Consider the following 19552-nt stretch of genomic DNA (forward strand, 5'->3'; position numbering starts at 1 on the left):
GGAAAATAAACTGCTGAAACTGTGCAGCGCCATAGAGGATGACTTCACTAGTGCCGCCACTTCTTCTGGTTGCAGACCTCCCCTCCTCTACTGCTGCTCTCCAGGTCCAGACAGCAGTACTGTGTGAGGCTGCCCCCTGCTGGACAAAATCATTATGTCTCCTCTAAAACAGAGGAGAGATAATTATTACTGCTGATCACGGGCGTCCCCTCTTCTTCTGGGCTCCAGTGCTTGACAATTTTGGAGCCCAAAAACCCTACATCTACTGCACATAATACTGACGGCAGAGTATTTTTACTGAAGCATTCAATTTTTCTATACCTGTCTTATACATAGGTAGCAGCTGCAGAGAATGTAACCTTGTGCTTTCCACACTGAATCCATCAGTAAAGTCTGGCGAAAACCTCCTAGATAAAAAAGAAAGGTTAAAAATAAATGGCTTTTTATGGTAAAATGATCTGTACACATACACTGAATGGCGACTTATGAGACACCGTGACCCTATACTGAAGCATAAAATGAAATGAGCAATTTTTCCATGAACCAGTTTCTATGTGGGGAAAATTATGGGGGGTCAGCTATTACGACCAGCGTTTTAGACGCTGGTCTAAATAACCCCTTGCGTTGTATCTGTCAAAGTTATGTAGAGGTGCCAGCCTCTACATAACTTTGGCGCATCCACCGCCTGTCTAGATGTAAACCAGCTCCCTTGCTGTCTTACATTTAGACCATTTTCTAGGTCTAAAACAGGCGTAGAAAACAATAAATAAGACGGGCCTGCAGCTCTGTCCCCTTCCCCGCCCAAGCCACAACACCTTTTTTAGACCTGGCATGAGCGGAGAAAAGTCATAGATTGTGGCGCAAATAATCTTTGAGCCGCAACTGGCGTATATATCTGATAGTAAATGACCCCCTATGTTCTGAGAGACTTTGAACAAGGCATAGTCATCGATGCTAGACTAGCTGTGGCCAGTACCTCAAAAACTGACAACCTTGTGGAGTTTTCTCTTGCAGTGGTGTCAGGAGTACGCAGAGAATGGTGTGAATGAGGAAAAACATCCAGCAAAAGGGGATCCCGTGGACGTAAGCAACTGGCTGACGAAAGGGGGTCAGAGGAGGACGTCAAGAATCATTCTGATGAACAAGCAAGCAAATTGCCTGCAAACTGTCACTAAATGCACGGCTGGTGCTCCAACTAACGTGTCCAAATAGACAACCAGTCATTCCTTAGCCCGTATGGGCAATAACAGCATGGCCATTGTGGTTTGAAGGGGATGTCTTACATCAGCAAATAGCATTTATCATGTAGAGAAAGTTAATACAAGGCACTTACTAATGTATTGTGATTGTCCATATTGTTTCCTTTGCTGGCTCTATTCTTTTTTCCGTGACATTTGTTTCCATGGTTTCGACCACCCTGCAATCCATTAGTGGTGGTCGCACTTGCACACAAAAGGAAAAAGCACTAGCCTACGGTATGTGCGGTCCCATGGGCCGAGCCACCAGAGAGACCAGTGCTTTTTCCTATTGTGTGCAGGCACGACCACCACTGATGGATTGCAGGCTGGTCGTAACCATGCAAACAAGCAGTGCATAATATGATGGAAAAAAAGAAGCCAGCCAGCAAAGGAAGCAATACAGACAATTACAATACATTAGTACGTGCCTTGTATTAACTTCCTCTACATAATGAATGCTATTTGCTGAAGTGAGACAACCCCTTTAAGGCCTCTTTCACACTGGCGTGCGGCCCGTTGCCGTATTGCGGGCCGCAAAACGCGGGCCGCAGTACACGAGCACAGTCCGTGGGGCAGCCGCAGCGGATCACTTGAATGGGTCCGCGATCCGGCCGCTCTGCAAAAAGATAGGACATGTCCTATCTTTTGCGGAACGGAAGTACGGGACGAAACCCCACAGAAGCACTCCGTAGTGCTTCCGTAGGGTTCCGTTCCGCACCATTCCACATCTCCGGATTTGTGGACCTACTGAAGTGAATGGGTCCGCATCGTGATGTGGAATGCCCATGGAATGGCAACCGTGTATTGCGGTTCCGCAAATGCGGTCCACAATACAGCAACGGGGCGCACACGCCAGTGTGAAAGAGGCCTAAGGGAAACAGAAAGGCAAGGCTCCAGGGGGCAAGAGTCCAAAAACTGGTGGGTCAGAATTTGGCACAAACTGCATTAAATGATAAACCTTTCCTGTCAGACCGGTGGAGATGGACTAATGGTGGGAGGAAGGGTTTCTTGGTACATCTAGGATCCTCTGATACCTGTGGATGGACGCTTGGACAGTAAGCATTGTGGCCAACCAAGTTCATCCCTTCATGGCAGGAGGACCCTTTCAGCAGGACAACGCACCATGTCATAAGGGTGACTCTTGGACCAGGTAGATGGGGCTATTCTGGGCATGTCTACAGTACTTCCATCTAGGAATCAACACAGATAAAGCAATTCCCTACTAATCACAGAAATAGCTGATGGAAGCTGTAAATCCCTTCCTATGATGAAGATCAGAGTTTCATCAGGCTACCGTATAGCACAATGTACCAGAAAAATTAAATGGAGCCGTCTTCACGTGGTTTCCAGAGGAGCAGCTCATCCTGGCACAAGTAAAGAGCACCGTACTGTATGGAGGCCCTACTAGACGGCCAATCAGTGCAGGCACCTCAGTAACGCTGTTGTTTTACCAATTAAATGTTCATAATGATTAGTTGGATCTTCCTGCCAATTGCTTTTCAATAGCCCAGGAAAGACCATTCTATGTGAAAGTACTGTAACCGTATACACCCAATGCATTTTTGGGCTCATGTGTTGCATCTAGTTTTACAGAAGAATTTATTTCACCTAGCTTGCTGAGGCGGGTGACTTAAAGGGGTTGTCCAGCTGTTAATATTGATGACCTATCGTCAGGCTAGGTCGTCAATATCTGATCGGTGTGGGTCCGACACTCTTCATTACATTGTAGTTAGTCTTGGAAGTGCCGTGTTATACAAGTACTCGCTCCACTCACATGAATGGAGCGAGTACTTTTATTACAATGCGCTGCTGATCCACAGGAGATGAGGCGTAGTGTGAAGACCAGGAAGCGGCGCTCACATGGAGCACCGCCTCCTCATCTCACAGCTAATCGGACCCCCGCCGATCAGATATTGATGACCAATCCTGACGACAGGTCACCAATATTAACGGCTGGACAATTCCATTACTCGAGGAGGAGTGTGGCTTAATGGGAAAGGGGGCTTGACCTAAGATTTTGCAGCAAAATTGCTTGACAAGTCGTAATATTGGGTCACAAATAACTGGAATAGAGTTGAACTATAGAGTCTACCCCTGCACCAGAATTATCATACAGCCTGAGCCCCTGTGATAAACATGGTGCAGGTCTAGGCAGCCCGACTAGGTTTACGCCATCTTTAGGATTAGTAAATCTGCACCGTGTGGTCACCATTCATTTATAAAGAATTCCTACAGGCCAAAAATAAATCTGCACAATTAAAGGGGTTGTGCCCCCAACAGATATTGCCGTTGCATCACTTTCCCCAAACAAATCTGTTTTGATATTCAGTTGCCGTAGGTTACGTCCTGCATTGGAGCATTGTAATGGAGGAAATAGGAAGGGTCACTGGTAAGAACAAGGGGTGTGGTTAGTGTCACATGACCTGCTGATGTCAGGACACATCCCACTAACCTGCGGCATGATGGGACAGCAGACACACGATAACCAGGAAGTGGGATTCAAGCATGGGGGATAAGAGAAAACTGCAAATGAGGAAAATGTGAAAAAAATAAACTAATCAAGGAGAAATGGGAACTACAGTAGTTGATGGAAATACACTTTAGAGTGAAAAGTAGTTTATGGCACAACCCCTTTAATAATTAATATTCAGCAAAAATACTCATCAGTCCCAATACTACCAGCGCATAGTTTTCAGTTGTACTCTATTATGTCTAGAATAAGATGTACATGTCCTATCACTCTGTATGCTATATATCGGACTGCCCTACAGAATGGTTAATTCGCTGCTTCTAAGTAGGGGAGGGGGACGCTACAACACACAGTAAGTAGGGGGCAATTTTTTTTTATACGTACAGTACAGACCAAAAGTTTGGACACACCTTCTCATTCAAAGAGTTTTCTTTATTTTCATGACTATAAAAATTGTAGATTCACACTGAAGGCATCAAAACTATGAATTAACACATGTGAAATTATATACATAACAAAAAAGTGTGAAACAACTGAAAATATGTAATATTCTAGGTTCTTTAAAGTAGCCACCTTTTGCTTTGATTACTGCTTTGCACACTCTTGGCATTCTCTTGATGACCTTCAAGAGGTAGTCACCTGAAATGGTTTTCACTTCACAGGTGTGCCCTATCAGGTTTAATAAGTGGGATTTCTTGCCTTATAAATGGGGTTGGGACCATCAGTTGCGTTGTGGAGAAGTCAGGTGGATACACAGCTGATAGTCCTACTGAATGGACTGTTAGAATTTGTATTATGGCAAGAAAAAAGCAGCTAAGTAAAGAAAAACGAGTGGCCATCATTACTTTAAGAAATGAAGGTCAGTCAGTCCGAAAAATTGGGAAAACTTTGAAAGTGTCCCCAAGTGCAGTCACAAAAACCATCAAGCACTACAAAAAAAACTGGCTCACATGCGGACCGCCCCAGGAAAGGAAGACCAAGAGTCACCTCTGCTGCGGAGGATAAGTTCATCCGAGTCACCAGCCTCAGAAATCGCAGGTTAACAGCAGCTCAGATTAGAGACCAGGTCAATGCCACACAGAGTTCTAGCAGCAGACACATCTCTAGAACAACTGTTAAGAGGAGACTGTGTGAATCAGGCCTTCATGGTAGAATATCTGCTAGGAAACCACTGCTAAGGACAGGCAACAAGCAGAAGAGACTTGTTTGGGCTAAAGAAGGAATGGACATTAGACCAGTGGAAATCTGTGCTTTGGTCTGATGAGTCCAAATTTGAGATCTTTGGTTCCAACCACCGTGTCTTTGTGCGACGTAGAAAAGGTGAATGGATGGACTCTACATGCCTGGTTCCCACCGTGAAGCATGGAGGAGGAGGTGTGATGGTGTGGGGGTGCTTTGCTGGTGACACTGTTGGGGATTTATTCAAAATTGAAGGCATACTGAACCAGCATGGCTACCACAGCATCTTGCAGCGGCATGCTATTCCATCCGGTTTGCGTTTAGTTGGACCATAATTTATTTTTCAACGGGACAATGACCCCAAACACACCTCCAGGCTGTGTAAGGACTATTTGACCATGAAGGAGAGTGATGGGGTGCTGCGCCAGATGACCTGGCCTCCACAGTCACCGGACCTGAACCCAATCGAGATGGTTTGGGGTGAGCTGGACCGCAGAGTGAAGGCAAAAGGGCCAACAAGTGCTAAGCATCCCTGGGAACTCCTTCAAGACTGTTGGAAGACCATTTCAGGTGACTACCTCTTGAAGGTCATCAAGAGAATGCCAAGAGTGTGCAAAGCAGTAATCAAAGCAAAAGGTGGCTACTTTGAAGAACCTAGAATATGACATATTTTCAGTTGTTTCACACTTTTTTGTTATGTATATAATTCCACATGTGTTAATTCATAGTTTTGATGCCTTCAGTGTGAATCTACAATTTTCATAGTCATGAAAATAAAGAAAACTCTTTGAATGAGAAGGTGTGTCCAAACTTTTGGTCTGTACTGTATATGACACACACTACTGAACCAGACTTCAAACCGCTATGTGTCATTATTTATCATTCTAAAAGGTAAAATTTTGCTGTGGCCGATAATCTGGATTGAAAGCTCAGTGATAAAAGGGGTAAGGTCGGCTGTGTTACCTGTACAACATATAATTCACGTGGCTCTGTGCATCCATGGACAGTCCTGTTGACTCTGGGGTCACTACTATGCTGCAAGACTCGCAGTCCTCTCCGACAAGCTCCACAGGCCTCTGACACATGACAAAGTCGTCACACTCTAAGGGATGGGACGCCGCCACCACAAGTCCATGCTTACTGCCTGGAAAAAGGAAGGAAAGTTACCACCAGGATGGCAAATGTCAGGAGCTGGGCAGACAACTAGGAGCTAGATATAGGGGCTATGGGTGGGTTCACATCACGTTTTATGCCTCCGTTTGACGTATACGCTAGAAAAAATGAATAGAAAGACGCAGCACACGACATTCATGTATCCTGCAGAGTCTGGTAAACAAAAAAAGCAAAAAACAAGGATATGTATTTACACTGAACAAAAATATAAACGTTTTCGGTTTTGCTCCCATTTTGCATGAGCTGAACTCAAAGATCTGAAACATTTTCTACATTCACAAAAGACCCATTACTCTGTGTTAGTGAGCACTTCTTCTTTGCCGAGATAATCCGTCCCACCACAGGTGTGGAATATCAAGGTGCTGATTAGACAGCATGAATATTGCACAGGTGTGCCTTAGACTGCCCACAATAAAAGACCACTCTGAAATATGCAGTTTGATCACACAGCACAATGCCACAGATGTCGCAATGTTTAACAGAGCGTGCAATTGGCATGCTGACTACAAGAATGTCTACCAGAGCTGTTGCCCGTGCAATGAATGTTAATTTCTCTATCATAAGCCATCTCCAAAGGCGTTTTCAGAGAATTTGGCAGTACATCCAACCGGCCTCACAACCGCAGACCACGTGTAACCACACCAGCCCAGGACCTCCACATCCGCCATGTTCACCTCCATGATTGTCTGAGACCAGCCACCCGGACAGCTGCAGCAACAATCTGTTTGTATAACCAAAGAATTTCTGCACAAACTGTCAGAAACCGTCTCAGGGAAGCTCATCTGCATGCTCGTCGTCCTCAGCGGGGTCTGGACCTGACTGCAGTTCGTCGTCGTAACCGACTTGAGTGGGCAAATGCTCATATTCGTCTGGCACATTGGAGAGGCGTTCTGTTCATGGATGAGTCCCGGTTTTCACTGCTCAGGGCAGATGGCAGACAGCGTGTGTGGGGTCATGTGGGTGAGCGGTTTGCTGATGTCAATGTTGTGGATCGAGTGGCCCATGGTGGCGGTGGGGTTATAGTATGGGCAGGCATATGTTATGGACAACGAACACAGGTCAATCTTATTGATGGCATTTTGAATGCACAGAGATACCGTGAAGAGATCCTGAGGCCCATTGTTGTGCCATTCATCCACGACCATCGCCTCATGTTGCAGCATGATAATGCATGGCCCCATATTGCAAGGATCTGTACACAATTCCTGGAAGCTGAAAACATCCCAGTTCTTGCATGGCTGGAATACTCACCGGACATGTCACCCATTGAGCATGTTTGGGATGCTCTGGATCGGCGTATATGACAGCGTGTTCCAGTTCCTGCCAATATTCTGCAACTTCGCACAGCTATTGAAGAGGAGTGGACATTCCACAGGCCACAATCAACAACCTGATCAACTCTATGTGACGGAGATGTGTTGCACTGCGTGAGGCAAATGGTGGCCACAACAGATACTGACCCGGTTTTCTGACCACCCCCCCAGTAAGGCTAAACTGTGCACATTTCAGAGTGGTCTTTTATTGTGGGCAGTCTAAGGCACACCTGTGCAATATTCATGCTGTCTAATCAGCACCTTGATATGCCACACCTGTGAGGTGGGATGGATTATCTCGGCAAAGAAGTGGCACAGATTTGTGAGCAATATTTGAGAGTAATGGGTCTTTTGTGTATGTAGAAAATATTTCAGATCTTTGAGTTCAGCTCATGCAAAATGGGATCAAAACCGAAAGTGTTGCGTTTATATTTTTGTTCAGTGCATTACAATGGTAAACTTATACTTTTTTTTTTTTTACCATGGAACTCTATGGTGAACGGGGGCCACTGTATGGCACCAGTCTGAGGCATCCATTTAACGTATACGTTATTTTTGTATATGTTAAACGGACGGGAAAAACGTGATGTGAACCCACCCTAACTTGTGGGGTTGGTCATTGCTATGTCTTATTGGAGGGCCACAAACAAAATGTTTAGGGCAGGGTTAACCTCTGGCACTCCAGATATTGTGGGACTACAACTCCCAGCATGCTCCATTCACGTCTATGGGAGTTCCAAGAAGAGACAAGCAAGTGTGCATGATAGGAGTTGTACTTTGACAGCTGGCGTGCTGGAGATGGCTGATCCCTGGCCTAGGGTTTACATAGAAAACAAGATTTTTGTGAACTCACCCGTAAAATCTCTTTCTCACTCATATCATTGGGGGACACAGGACAGTTGGTATAGCTTGCTGCTGCCACTAGGAGGCGACACTAGGCTGAAAGCTGTTAGATCTTCCCCTGCAGGCTATACCCTCTCCAGCCTGGAGAGATAATGTCAGTTTGTGCTCCAGCAGTAGGAGAAGCAGAATTAAACTAAAAACCAACAAGAAAGGCACACTGCCGTAAGACCGAACCAAAACAAGGTCCCAACTGGCAAAACCTGGACCCCACTTGCCGTATAAAGAACATTGGGTGGGTGCTGTGTCCCCCAATTAATAAAGCGAGATAGAGATTTTACAGGTGAGTTCACAAAAATCTTGTTTTCTCGCTCATATCATTGGGGGACACAGGACTGTGGGACATCCTAAAGCAGTCCCCGGGACGGGAAAAACAACCCCCAGAAACTAACTCCCTCATTGAAGTCACTACACTGCGGTCTCTGCAAGACTCTGTGGCCGAGAGAAGCATCCGCCGAGGCTAAAGAATGCACTCGAAGTCGCCGCCTTACACAATTGAGACGCAGAAGCGTGGTGGAGGTGCGCCCAAGAAGCCCCGACCGCTCTGGTAGAGTGAGCCGTGATCCCAGGAGGAGGTGCATTGTCCCTAGAGCGATAGGCCTCGGCAATGGCCGACCTAATTCACCAGCAATAGTTACCTTGGAGGCCGCCAAACCTCTATGAGGACCTTCCGAGATTACAAACAGAGCGTCCGTGCACCTAAAGAGGGCCATGACGAACAGTTAGAACGCCATGCGAATCTGTGCCCCATCCATGAAACCTATAAAAATATTGAAAAATAAAATAAAAAGAGCTACCCTGCTAAGCAGGGAGGTCTGCCTCCTACGACACTAAGCTAAAAACTGATATGCTCTCCCCAGGCTGGAGGGGGTATAGCCTGCAGGGGAGGAGCTAACAGCTTTCAGCCTAGTGTCGCCTCCTAGTGGCAGCAGCAAGCTATACCCACGGTCCTGTGTCCGCCAATGATATGAGAAAGGTAATTTACTGTTGAAAGGTACTTGGTACAATTACAATTCCATAATGTAAGGGAATGTGTCAATTATCCTGACATTTTTCAGTGTTTTAGTAAATTTCCCATAAAATAATACTTGAGCATCTTACTTTTTGGAACCTACAAATGTACTACTGTCCCTCGGCTATTCCTCCTGGAAACATACAGTATGAATACATTTACAACTGGGTATTACCATTCCCTTTGTCCTACACTGTCTGACATTGTCCAATCACTGCTGAGAGCGTCCGCATAAGTAGGGACACATCCTATTGAATGGTAACACCCAGCTGTCAACTTACTCATTCATTTTCAGAAGGAATAACAGAGGAACCGCACATTGCATTGTTTAAGGAACTACAGATTTGTTTCTTAATTTGGAATACAAGATTTTCCTAAAACAGACATGTCAGGAGACATTGCTCTTTAGAAGCAGAAGTTACCCTTAGGCCTCTTGCACACGACGGAACAGCTGGCCCCTAATAGAACAGTCCTATCCTTGTCCATAATGCGGACAATAATAGGACATGTTCTATTTTTTTTCCAGAGCGAAACTACGGACATACAGAAACGGAACGAACACCGAGTATCTTCCGTTTTTTTTCGGATCCATTGAAATGAATGATTCTGTATACAGTCTGTAAACGGAACAGACATGGAAAGAAAATACATCCATGTGCATGAGGCCTTAGAGTCCATCAAACTTTACACTGCACTCTAGGGTTTACAGCAATGAAGATATTGAGGGAGATGCCACACGGGCAGACTTCTGCCGCACATGGTCTACAGTTCTAGAAATGTAGTATTGCCCTATAATCACAAGAATTCTCAGTTCCTACCTTTTTCTGACAATGTTTCGGCCTCTGTGGTCTTGGTTCCTTTTGGCGGCTCTGAGCTAAGTCTAAAAACCAAAACCTCCAGATCATTTAAGACACCTATGTGCCCGGAGCAGAAGCACAGCTGGCTGGGCACCATGCCACTGATGTGTAAAACCAAGAATCTGTCAAAGTCCAGCATTGCTGTCTCATGGACGGCAATGTACTTCAGATGGAATATCACAAGCGTACTTCTGCAGCCGACCAGAAGGTCTCCTCGGACAGGACAGCAGGACAGACACAGCGGGTTGTCAGAGAGCGGCATCTCTATGATCTCCATCTGGTCCTTTGAGATTCCACTTTGGAGAGATTCCAACTGGAGGCCAACCATCCGCACGCTGACCCGGGAGCTCCCCGCAGTCTGACATCTCCAGTTCACGTACACCCGCAGGGAGGAAATGTTATTCTTCTCTTCAATTGTGACCAAATAGTCTCCTAGAAAAGAAGACAAGAGCGGGGGGGGGGGGGGGGGGGGTTACCACACATCACTCCAAGAACAGTGGGGCCTTGGATCAGTCGGAGATCATAGGACCACCATATGACGGCACACTATGGGGATCCCTTGCAGAGTATGGTTAATCCATAAGTGAAGGTTTTATAATATTATTTATCAAGGAAGCGCCCAATTTATGCCAAGGGGCCAGCCTCATCATAGATATGGTGCATTCTCCGGCAGGCCGTGCGCCATCTACAGATGTCTGTCTTCATGTGCCAGGCCTGCATCCTCCCAGACACCTTTTCAGAAAGTGTTGAGGGCGGCATAGAAACACAAATTGTGACAAAATTTGGGCGAAGGGGCGTTTCTAAAGTCACAGACACAGGATTTGCAACTTTTTTATGCCTAAAAAGCCTAAGAATGATAAACTCCCCCCAATGTTTGTATTATCAATGGCAGAGGTCAGCAAGCTTCCTTTGGGAGTTGTAGTTTCAAAACAGCTGGAGGTTGCTGACGCCTGGTATAGGGTATAAAAAAAAAAAAAATCTAATAAATTCAACTGAAATCCTTCTCTGGATAGATCATCCGGGACCCCCGCCGATCAGCTGTTTGAGAAGGCAGCGGCGCTAGCAGTAGTGCCGAACCTTCTCGCTGTTTACCGCAGGCCCAGGGGCTAAGCTCTGTTCACTTGAATGGAGCTTAGCTGCGCCCAGGCCAGTGATACTAGTCGTGACGTCACTGGGCCTGCAGTAAACTGCGAGAAGGCCGCGGCACTACTGCCAGCACTGCTGCCTTCTCAAACAGCTGATCGGCAGGGGTCCCGGGTGTCAGACCCCCGGCGATCAGATGCTGATGAGCTATAAAACTGCAGAACCCTTTTAAAATGCATATAATTTAAAAAAGGACTTGACGGAGAAGATGAGACGAGGTCACAGTAGTGAGCCAGCACTACATATAGGAGAATACAGCACCACATACCTCTCACATCCAGTGACATCTTTTGGGGGACAAGGTGACTAAAAATGGCGAATTGCGCGGTTTGGATATTTTTTGTTACGGCCTTCAGCAGAGTGGAAATATATTTTTATATATTAATAGCTCACACTTTTTTGGATGTGGCGATATGTAATATGTTTTTTTTTATTGTTTGTAAATTTTATATGTAAAATTGGGAAAGGGGGCGATTTAAACTTTTAGTATTTTGGTGTTTTTTTTACCATTTATTTTTTACTTTTTATTTAATAACCATTTCCCCCCTTAGGGGCTATAACCTGGATCTTTTCATCCCTTGTCCTATTCACCCCGATAGAGCTGTATTAGGGAGACTAGGACTTAACACTGTCCCTGCTGCCCTGTGCATAGTGCACACAGCAGCAGGGAGATTACCATGGCAGCCAGGGTTTCAGTAGCATCCTGGCTGCCATGGTAACCGATCGGAGCCCCAGCAGTGTAATCTGCCACTGCCACCAATGGAGGGGAGGGGACCCTGTGGCCACCATATAACAATGAGGGGGGGGCCTGTGGCCACCAATGATACTAATAATGGGGGGTGGCCGGAGGGGTTTAGGAGGACGCATTGCACCACCAATTATACTAATACTAAGGGGGGGGGGGGGCGCACTGCGCCACCAATGAATGTAATTAAAGAGGACCTTTCATGGGTCCAAAGAATATGAACTTAGTAGCAGGCTACATAGAGCGGCGCCCAGGGATCTAAGTGCACTTACTATTATTCCTGGGGGCCACTTTGTTCGCCTGCTGTGGCTTCCGGTATTTTCAACATTCAGAGCAAGCAGGAGGAGACGCCAGTGTCTCTCCTTCTCCCCGACAGCAGCGCTGTCCAATCGCAGCGCAGAACCAGGGAGGTTTTTTTACTCCCTGGCTCTGAGCTCTGCTCTGCAATTGAACAGCTGTGGCACCTGAGGTGTTAATTGACGCGTATCGCATGCCCTGTTATTGGGGCCGGGTCTGTGATACCGCTGCCTATACTTGCATTAATATGTTTTACATTCATTGGTGGCGCAGTGGCCACAGCTCCTCCCCTCCTCCTCCCTGCTATCTCCCCATTGGTGGCGCAGTGTCCACAGCTCCTCCCCTCCTCCTCCCTGCTATCTTCCCATTGGTGGCGCAGTGGCCACAGCTCCTCCCCTCCTCCTCCCTGCTATCTTCCCATTGGTGGCGCAGTGGCCACAGCTCCTCCCCTCCTCCTCCCTGCTATCTTCCCATTGGTGGCAGTGGCGCCGCGTCACAGTGGGGAGGGAGGGAGGGACTCCCTCCTTCTCCACTGTGCTAGCATCTTTAACTGATACTGGGCTGGGCAGCAGCGCAGCGGTCTTGTCGCCATCTGCAAATTTTAAGGCGCATTGGTGACCGTTTTGGTCACCATTTGGAGCCCTGGATTGATAAGGGTCTGAGCACTGACAGCATATAGCACTCTCTCCTCACTGCAGGAGACAGGCATCATAGAAGTCTATGGACCTGTCTCGATTCCGTCCTCATTAACGAGGAGAAAGAACGCGATATGCACACGCTTGTCTCCCTCGTTCTAAGGATCAGTGGTGGTCTCAGTGCTCAGACCCTCAGCAATCAAAAGTTGTGATATGTCTCTATGAAATATCAAAAGTTTTGTGAAAAGTTAGTGACCCTTTAAGGCTACATGTGTTTTGCGGTCCGACATCCTTATGCAATCCGTTTTTTTTTTTTTGCAGATCCATTGTAACAATGCCTAAAACAGACTAGAATAGGACATGTTCTATTTATTTATTTTTGCGGGACTATGGAAGGGACATATGGATGCGGACAGCACACGGTGTGCTGTCCACATTTTTTGCGGACCCATTGAAATGAATGGGTCCGCATCCTATCCGCCAAAAAAAAAAAAAAATGAATGGACACGGAAACAAACAACGTTCGTGTGCATGTAGCCTAAAACTGTAAAGTTGCTTCACAATGAAGCTCTCCCCTTAAAGGGGTTCTCCAGGATTTAACACTTGATGACCTATCAGTCCAGCGGGGGTCCACCATCATGCCAATCAGGTGTTTGGGAGTAGCTCTGGTGCTGGAAATAGCAATGAAACTGCACAGCCACTGGGGGCCTTTTTTTAAGGCCAGCTTTTTACGACGGTCTTGGATTCCCCCCTACGCATGCGCCTCGTCATAAATTAGATGAATCTATGGCAGTCCGTGCACTTGGCATAAAAAGTACTCCAGGCCCTGGATGGAGTCGTTTCTCACCAACATTTACGCCTGGCGTAAGTGTTTGGTGGGGCCCCTGACATGCCCCCGCTCTGCCCTATCGCCAACGACGCTGTCAAACTGGCCGTGCGACTAAACACTGCCACATGGATAGTTACAAAAGGCACTTGCAACTCTTTTTACGACTATAAGAGAAACAAGTCCGCCATTGTGTCTAACGGAAAGAAGCTGATTTGTGCGGCGCTGATCCTATTCATGGTGCTTATTTCCAACACCGACCACCTGATGAGCAGGCGTTGGGGTGTCTGGACCCCACTGATCTGATACCGATGACCCATTCTCAGGACAGGTCATCAACTGTTAAATCGTGGAGATCTCCTTTAATCATAACCATGTTTTCATGAAATATCCCGGACAGATCCACGAGCTGCTTACAAACTACAACTCCCAGCATGCACCGTTGTTTGGCTGTTCTTGTAACTCCCACTGAAGTGAAGGGAGGATACTGGGAATTGTAGTTTCAGAACAGCTGGCGTGCCGGAGGGTGCTGATCCCTACTTCCCTTGGAAATTAATATTTTCCCTGTAAATATAGAAAGTCAAATTGAATTATTTTTTTACTAAAGGCCAAAATTTCTAAGCTGCCCGTATTACAAAGAAGCGGCGGAGAGAGAAGTTTCATCGGAGGGCTCAGAGTTGTTTTAGGGTCTGAAAGCACCGCCACAACCAATACAAACATGCTGCCACCTTTACCAGCAGCTGACTGGCGCAGGGTCTTACCGACATCACTGTAGCTCATGTGCACTACTTTGCCCAGCGTGTTGAAGCTGCAGAGGGGGTGGCATAGCTCCTGCCCCACGTTGAACACCTCCACTTTGCAGCCACCAGCGCAGGTCACAAACACGCTGTCCCGGCCACAGCAAAACACCTCCGGCGCCTGCTTGGTGGGGACAATCCTCTGGGACCCAAAGGGGTGGCAGTTGTACAGCTGCACCATGGTCACTGACTACAGGCTGGAGCCACCACTACTGGGCATCACAGTCCTCAGCTGTGCCACACTGGAGAATGAAGCTGCTGAGATCCATATGGATGATGAGAAGAGTAGTCCTCCGCTGCCCTGCACATAAACATAGGAACACACTATTACTCCTGACAGTGCCCTCTCCCGGCATAAGGTGCCAGTATCAGAAGTCTTACCTGCGCCCCCCTCCTCATCCTAATGCCAGTCCCTCAGTATATCCGCCGCTATAATAACATTACACAACTGCTGCCCGACACTTCCTCCCCCCCTCTCCCTGCCCAGCATGTGACGCCCATTACCAGATCACATGCTCCGGGGACCGGGCGAGTCCATTGTGGGAGAGAGAAGAGGGGTGTGTGACGCTTGCTGCCCACAACTGCAAAGAAGTTGGGGTGAGCGGCTAGACCGACGTGTCCTGAGGGAAAGCCAATAGAAAACGTTACAAATGACCTCAGTGAATGATATGTTATAGGGGAACTGTAAGGACAAACAGGTCACTATATAGACAATATGGCGGCCAGTGTGCTGATGAGGTGACAAGATGACCATAGACTTACAGACTGAAGGAGTTCTACATTGTCATGTGAAGTAATGGTGTCTGCACACATATGTACTTACCACATGACAAGAATCCAAAACTACTGCAGTCCCTGTATAAGTTATACTGCTAGATGTGTGGGCACCTGGGGGGCATTACCTGGGTGACCGCCTTCTCCCTAGGCACAGTACATTGGGCGGCTGTCCGCCGGTGCACACTGCACCTAATAAAGTGTGCTTTTCTATAAACTATTACACACCGCCATATCCAAGGTGTCTGACATTACCATATACCGCCCTCAGGACAACATAACCCCGGTGACAGGTAGAGGGCTTGTCCGGGACTCATAGATAAAGGCTGGGGCACTCTGCTGCCTCCTCCTAGGCCATAACATCACCTTCATTGGTCTCATGGCCTCAGTCCCATTCAAGTGACCAATCCTGGGCTGCAATACCAAGCACAGCCACTATACAATGTACGGCGCTGTGCACACCGGTAAGTAGAGGATCGGGCAGGCTGCTCTGTGCCGACCAAGCCTGCCGATTCTCCAAATGAAGGTGTGAACGAAGCCCAGAGAATTCTGTTCCTGGAGGGGGCCATTGTTCGGGCTCCTCATACAAAAAAGGTCGCTATGTAATGCTGAATATTTCCTGCAGGGAAACTGACCTCCAGAGGACATCTGATTGCCGAGACCCAGCACAGCCATGTCCTGCCATGGGATCCTTCTAAAGCCTGTTTCACACTGCCAGCCGGAGCTGCCAGAGCTTCAGCGGGCTGTTCTCTGCCAGATCTAATGCCCGTTTACACAGTAGTCTTACAGCGTAATTTTGGCGCAAACAGCCGCACCCAAGAACCCACCAGCGCCTGTGCCCTTTATGCCTCCAATACATCTCAATGGGAGGCAGCGATGAGGATCACGGAGCAACGGCTTTTGGCTGTGGGGGCATTTTCTTCTCAGCCACAGCTTTAAAGGGGTATTCCGATTACATTAAATTATTTTATCCACAGGATAAGGGATAACTATTGGTTCGGTGGGGGTCCTACTGATGGGACCCCCACCAATCAAAAGAATGGGGGACCCGGTACCCCCTACAATGACTGGAGCGGCTGGTTGGGCATCCATATGGCCACTCCATTTCTATGGGAATTCCAGAGATAGGTGAGCGCTGACAACTCGGCTATCTCAAACTCCTATAGAAATGAATGGAGCGATCCGTACGATTGAAATGAATGGGACGGCGAGGGTGTAATTACACCTGCTCACCGCTGCAGATGCAACGGCGCGAAGGTAAACAGTGAAGAGGAGGTGGCGCCGGCACGGCGCGCCTTCTCTTCAAACAGCTGATTGGTTGGGGTGCCAGGTGTCATGCCCCACTCGATCTGATATTAATGACCTATCCTAAGGATAGGTCATCAATAAATATAACTTGGACAACCCCTTTAAAGAGGACCCCTCCCCACTCCTGACATGTCTGTTTTAATAGCTTCATGAATTCCCCATGTAATAACAAGTCTGGAGCATCTATTCTTATGGCTCTATGTTGTGCAATTCCTTTATTATTTCTACTAGAAGTTATGAATAAATTCCTAGCAGTCTGCAGTAAGGGTACAGAGGGGTGGTAACTAGTTGGGGGGGGGGGGGGGTGTACCTGCACAGACTCACTCTATCCAATCAGAGCTGCCATTTTCAGACTGTACAGGTACACACACCTCAACTGGTTACCACCCCTCTGTACCCTTACTGCAGACTGCTAGCAATTCATTCATAACTTCTAGTAGAAATAATAAAGAAATGGCACAACATAGAGCCATAAGAATAGATGCTCCAGACTTGTTATTACATGGGGAGTGGGAAGGGGTCCTCTTTAACTCCTTATGCACCCTGCAATTATTCCTTTTTTATTCTTTACTCCCTGCCTTCCTGGAGCCATAACTTTTTTTATTTTTCAGTTCACTTACAGTGCCTTGCAAAAGTATTTTTGTGTTTTGGTGCCTCACGACCTGGAATTAACATGGATTGTTTGAGGATTTGCATTATATAATTTACAGAACATGCCCACAACTATCAAGATGTTTATTTTTATTTTTTTATTGTGAAGCCAACAACAAATAGGACAAAATAACAGAAAAAGTCAATGTGCATAACTATTCACCCCCATAAAGTCAATACAATACTTTGTAGAGCCACCTTTTGCGGCAATCACAGCTCCAAGTCGCTCTGGATAAGTCTCTATGAACTTTCCACATCTTACCACTGGGATTTCTGCCCATTTCTCCTTACAAAACTGCTCCAGCTCCTTGAAGTTGGATGGTTTGTGCTTGTGAAGTTTTTCTATTGGATTGAGATCTGGGCTTTGACTAGGCCATTCTAACACATTTATATGTTTCCCCTTACATCACTCAAGTGTTGCTTTAGCAGTGTGTTTGAGGTCATTGTCCTGCTGGAAGGTGAACCTCCGTCCTAGCCTCAAATCACGCACAGTGGTACAGGTTTTGCTCAAGAATATCCCTGTATTTAGCACCATCCATCTTTCCCTCAACTCTGACCAGTTTCCCAGTCCCTACTGCTGAAAAACATCCCAACAGCTTGATGCTGCCACCACAAGGTCTCACTATGAGATGGTGTTCTTTGGGTGATGTGATGTGATGCGCCAGACATAGCGTTTTCTTTGATGGCCGAAAAGTTTAATTTTAGTCTCATCCGATCAGAGCACCTTCTTTCATAAATTTTGTGAGTCTCCCACATACCTTTTCGCAAACTCACAACGTGCCTTTTTGTTTTTAGCTGAAAGTAATGGCTTTCTTCTGGCCACCCTGCCATAAAGTCCAACTCTATGGAGCGTACGGCTGTCTCTTGGCAGGTGGTTTACTGTTGTGCCATGTTCTTTCCATTTGGTTATGATAGATTTGATAGTGCTCCTGGGGATCATCAAAGATTTTTGTATATTTTTTTTATAACCTAACCCTGACTTGTACTTCTCAACAACATTGTCCCTTACTTGTTTGGAGAGTTCCTTGGTCTTCATGGCAGTGTTTGGTGAGTGATGCTTCTTGCTTAGGTTTTGGAGTCTCTGGGGCCTTTTAAAATAGGTGAGTATATTAGTGATGATCAAGCACCAAAGTACTCGGGTGTTCGGCCTAAACACATTGCTATATTCGTGTGCTTGGCTGAGCACCTGAGTATAATGGAAGTCATTGGGAGACAACCAGGCATCCCCTGCTCTGAAGAGAAAGGGTGCCTGGTCCATTGGAAAAAGTCAGAAAGTGGCAGAAACACCACCAAAATGGATTGGGAACAGCATTGGGACGATGTCTGGATGCATCTTGGACTCCCAGGTCGCTGCTGGGAACCATGTTGTCCGAGTTGTACGCCACTTTTACAGACTGACAAAAATACGCAAAAAATAAAAATCAAGACCGGAACGCCTACCAGGTGAGGGAGAGAGGGGCTTATAAAGGCTTAAGCCCCTCCCACAAATGCAGGCTGAGCTTCAGCCTTACAAACTTGTGGTCGTGGGTAAAATATGAACTCGGGCATGCGTGCCCACCTTGAACCTAAACCGGCTGAGGTGTGCCTGGAGCCGGGTACGAGAGCAGTCTATAAGGGGCAAAAAGGAAACCAAGATAGTTAATTCAAGAATTTTATTACCTCATAACACTAGAGACTGAAAGGCTTGCGAAATCTCTACCTGTGGGTTAGGTATATACCTGGAGAAATAAGACGAGCGCCACCTTCCCATTCTTCGGATGACATGAGCGGGGACCCTGTGCTCGGAAGCCGCGGATGGAATGGCCAGATATAGAGCCGGGGTCAAACCCCAAGCCAGCGGCAAGAGTACGGATATGGCTGATGAATTGCGTGGAGGTGAGAGCGCCATTGAGATGTGGTAGCAGTGGGCTGTGAGGGGGAGCATCATGGATGGCGTGCATGAGCTGTCCAAAGACTTGTACCGGGCACCATTCATTGCCAGACTGGAAAAAATTAACCTCAACCGGGGAACCTGTTTGGCTTGTCTTATCTTATCTTGGCTTGTCTTAGTGGATGTTAACTTAAGCGTATAATGGTCTCCTGGTTCCGCACCAGCTGTTCCTTGTACAGACTGCAACGCCCCGCAGAACTGCAAGTGAATTCGCCTGGCCTAAGGAACCCGTAGAAGACAAAGTACATAGCAGCTTTAAAGACCAAGCTGGAGAAGGGCCCAAAAGGGGCACCATCCAGGGCTG

General features: G+C 47.0%; 1 protein-coding gene across 1 annotated transcript in view; it reads right to left on the reverse strand.

Annotated features, from left to right (window-relative positions):
• HPS3 (HPS3 biogenesis of lysosomal organelles complex 2 subunit 1) overlaps positions 1-15105 on the reverse strand; it is a 69662-nt gene extending 54557 nt beyond the window's left edge. The window contains exons 1-5 of the mRNA XM_044290986.1: positions 14967-15105; positions 14550-14886; positions 10104-10574; positions 5851-6031; positions 322-407 (exon numbers count right to left, since the gene is read on the reverse strand). Of these exons, the coding sequence (XP_044146921.1) occupies positions 322-407; positions 5851-6031; positions 10104-10574; positions 14550-14766 (955 nt within the window). The 5' untranslated portion in view covers positions 14767-14886; positions 14967-15105. The remainder of the gene's footprint in view (positions 1-321; positions 408-5850; positions 6032-10103; positions 10575-14549; positions 14887-14966) is intronic.
• Between the last annotated feature and the right edge of the window lie 4447 nt (positions 15106-19552).

The sequence above is a fragment of the Bufo gargarizans genome, chromosome 4 (genome assembly GCF_014858855.1).
Source record: "Bufo gargarizans isolate SCDJY-AF-19 chromosome 4, ASM1485885v1, whole genome shotgun sequence".
Lineage (NCBI taxonomy): Eukaryota > Metazoa > Chordata > Amphibia > Anura > Bufonidae > Bufo > Bufo gargarizans.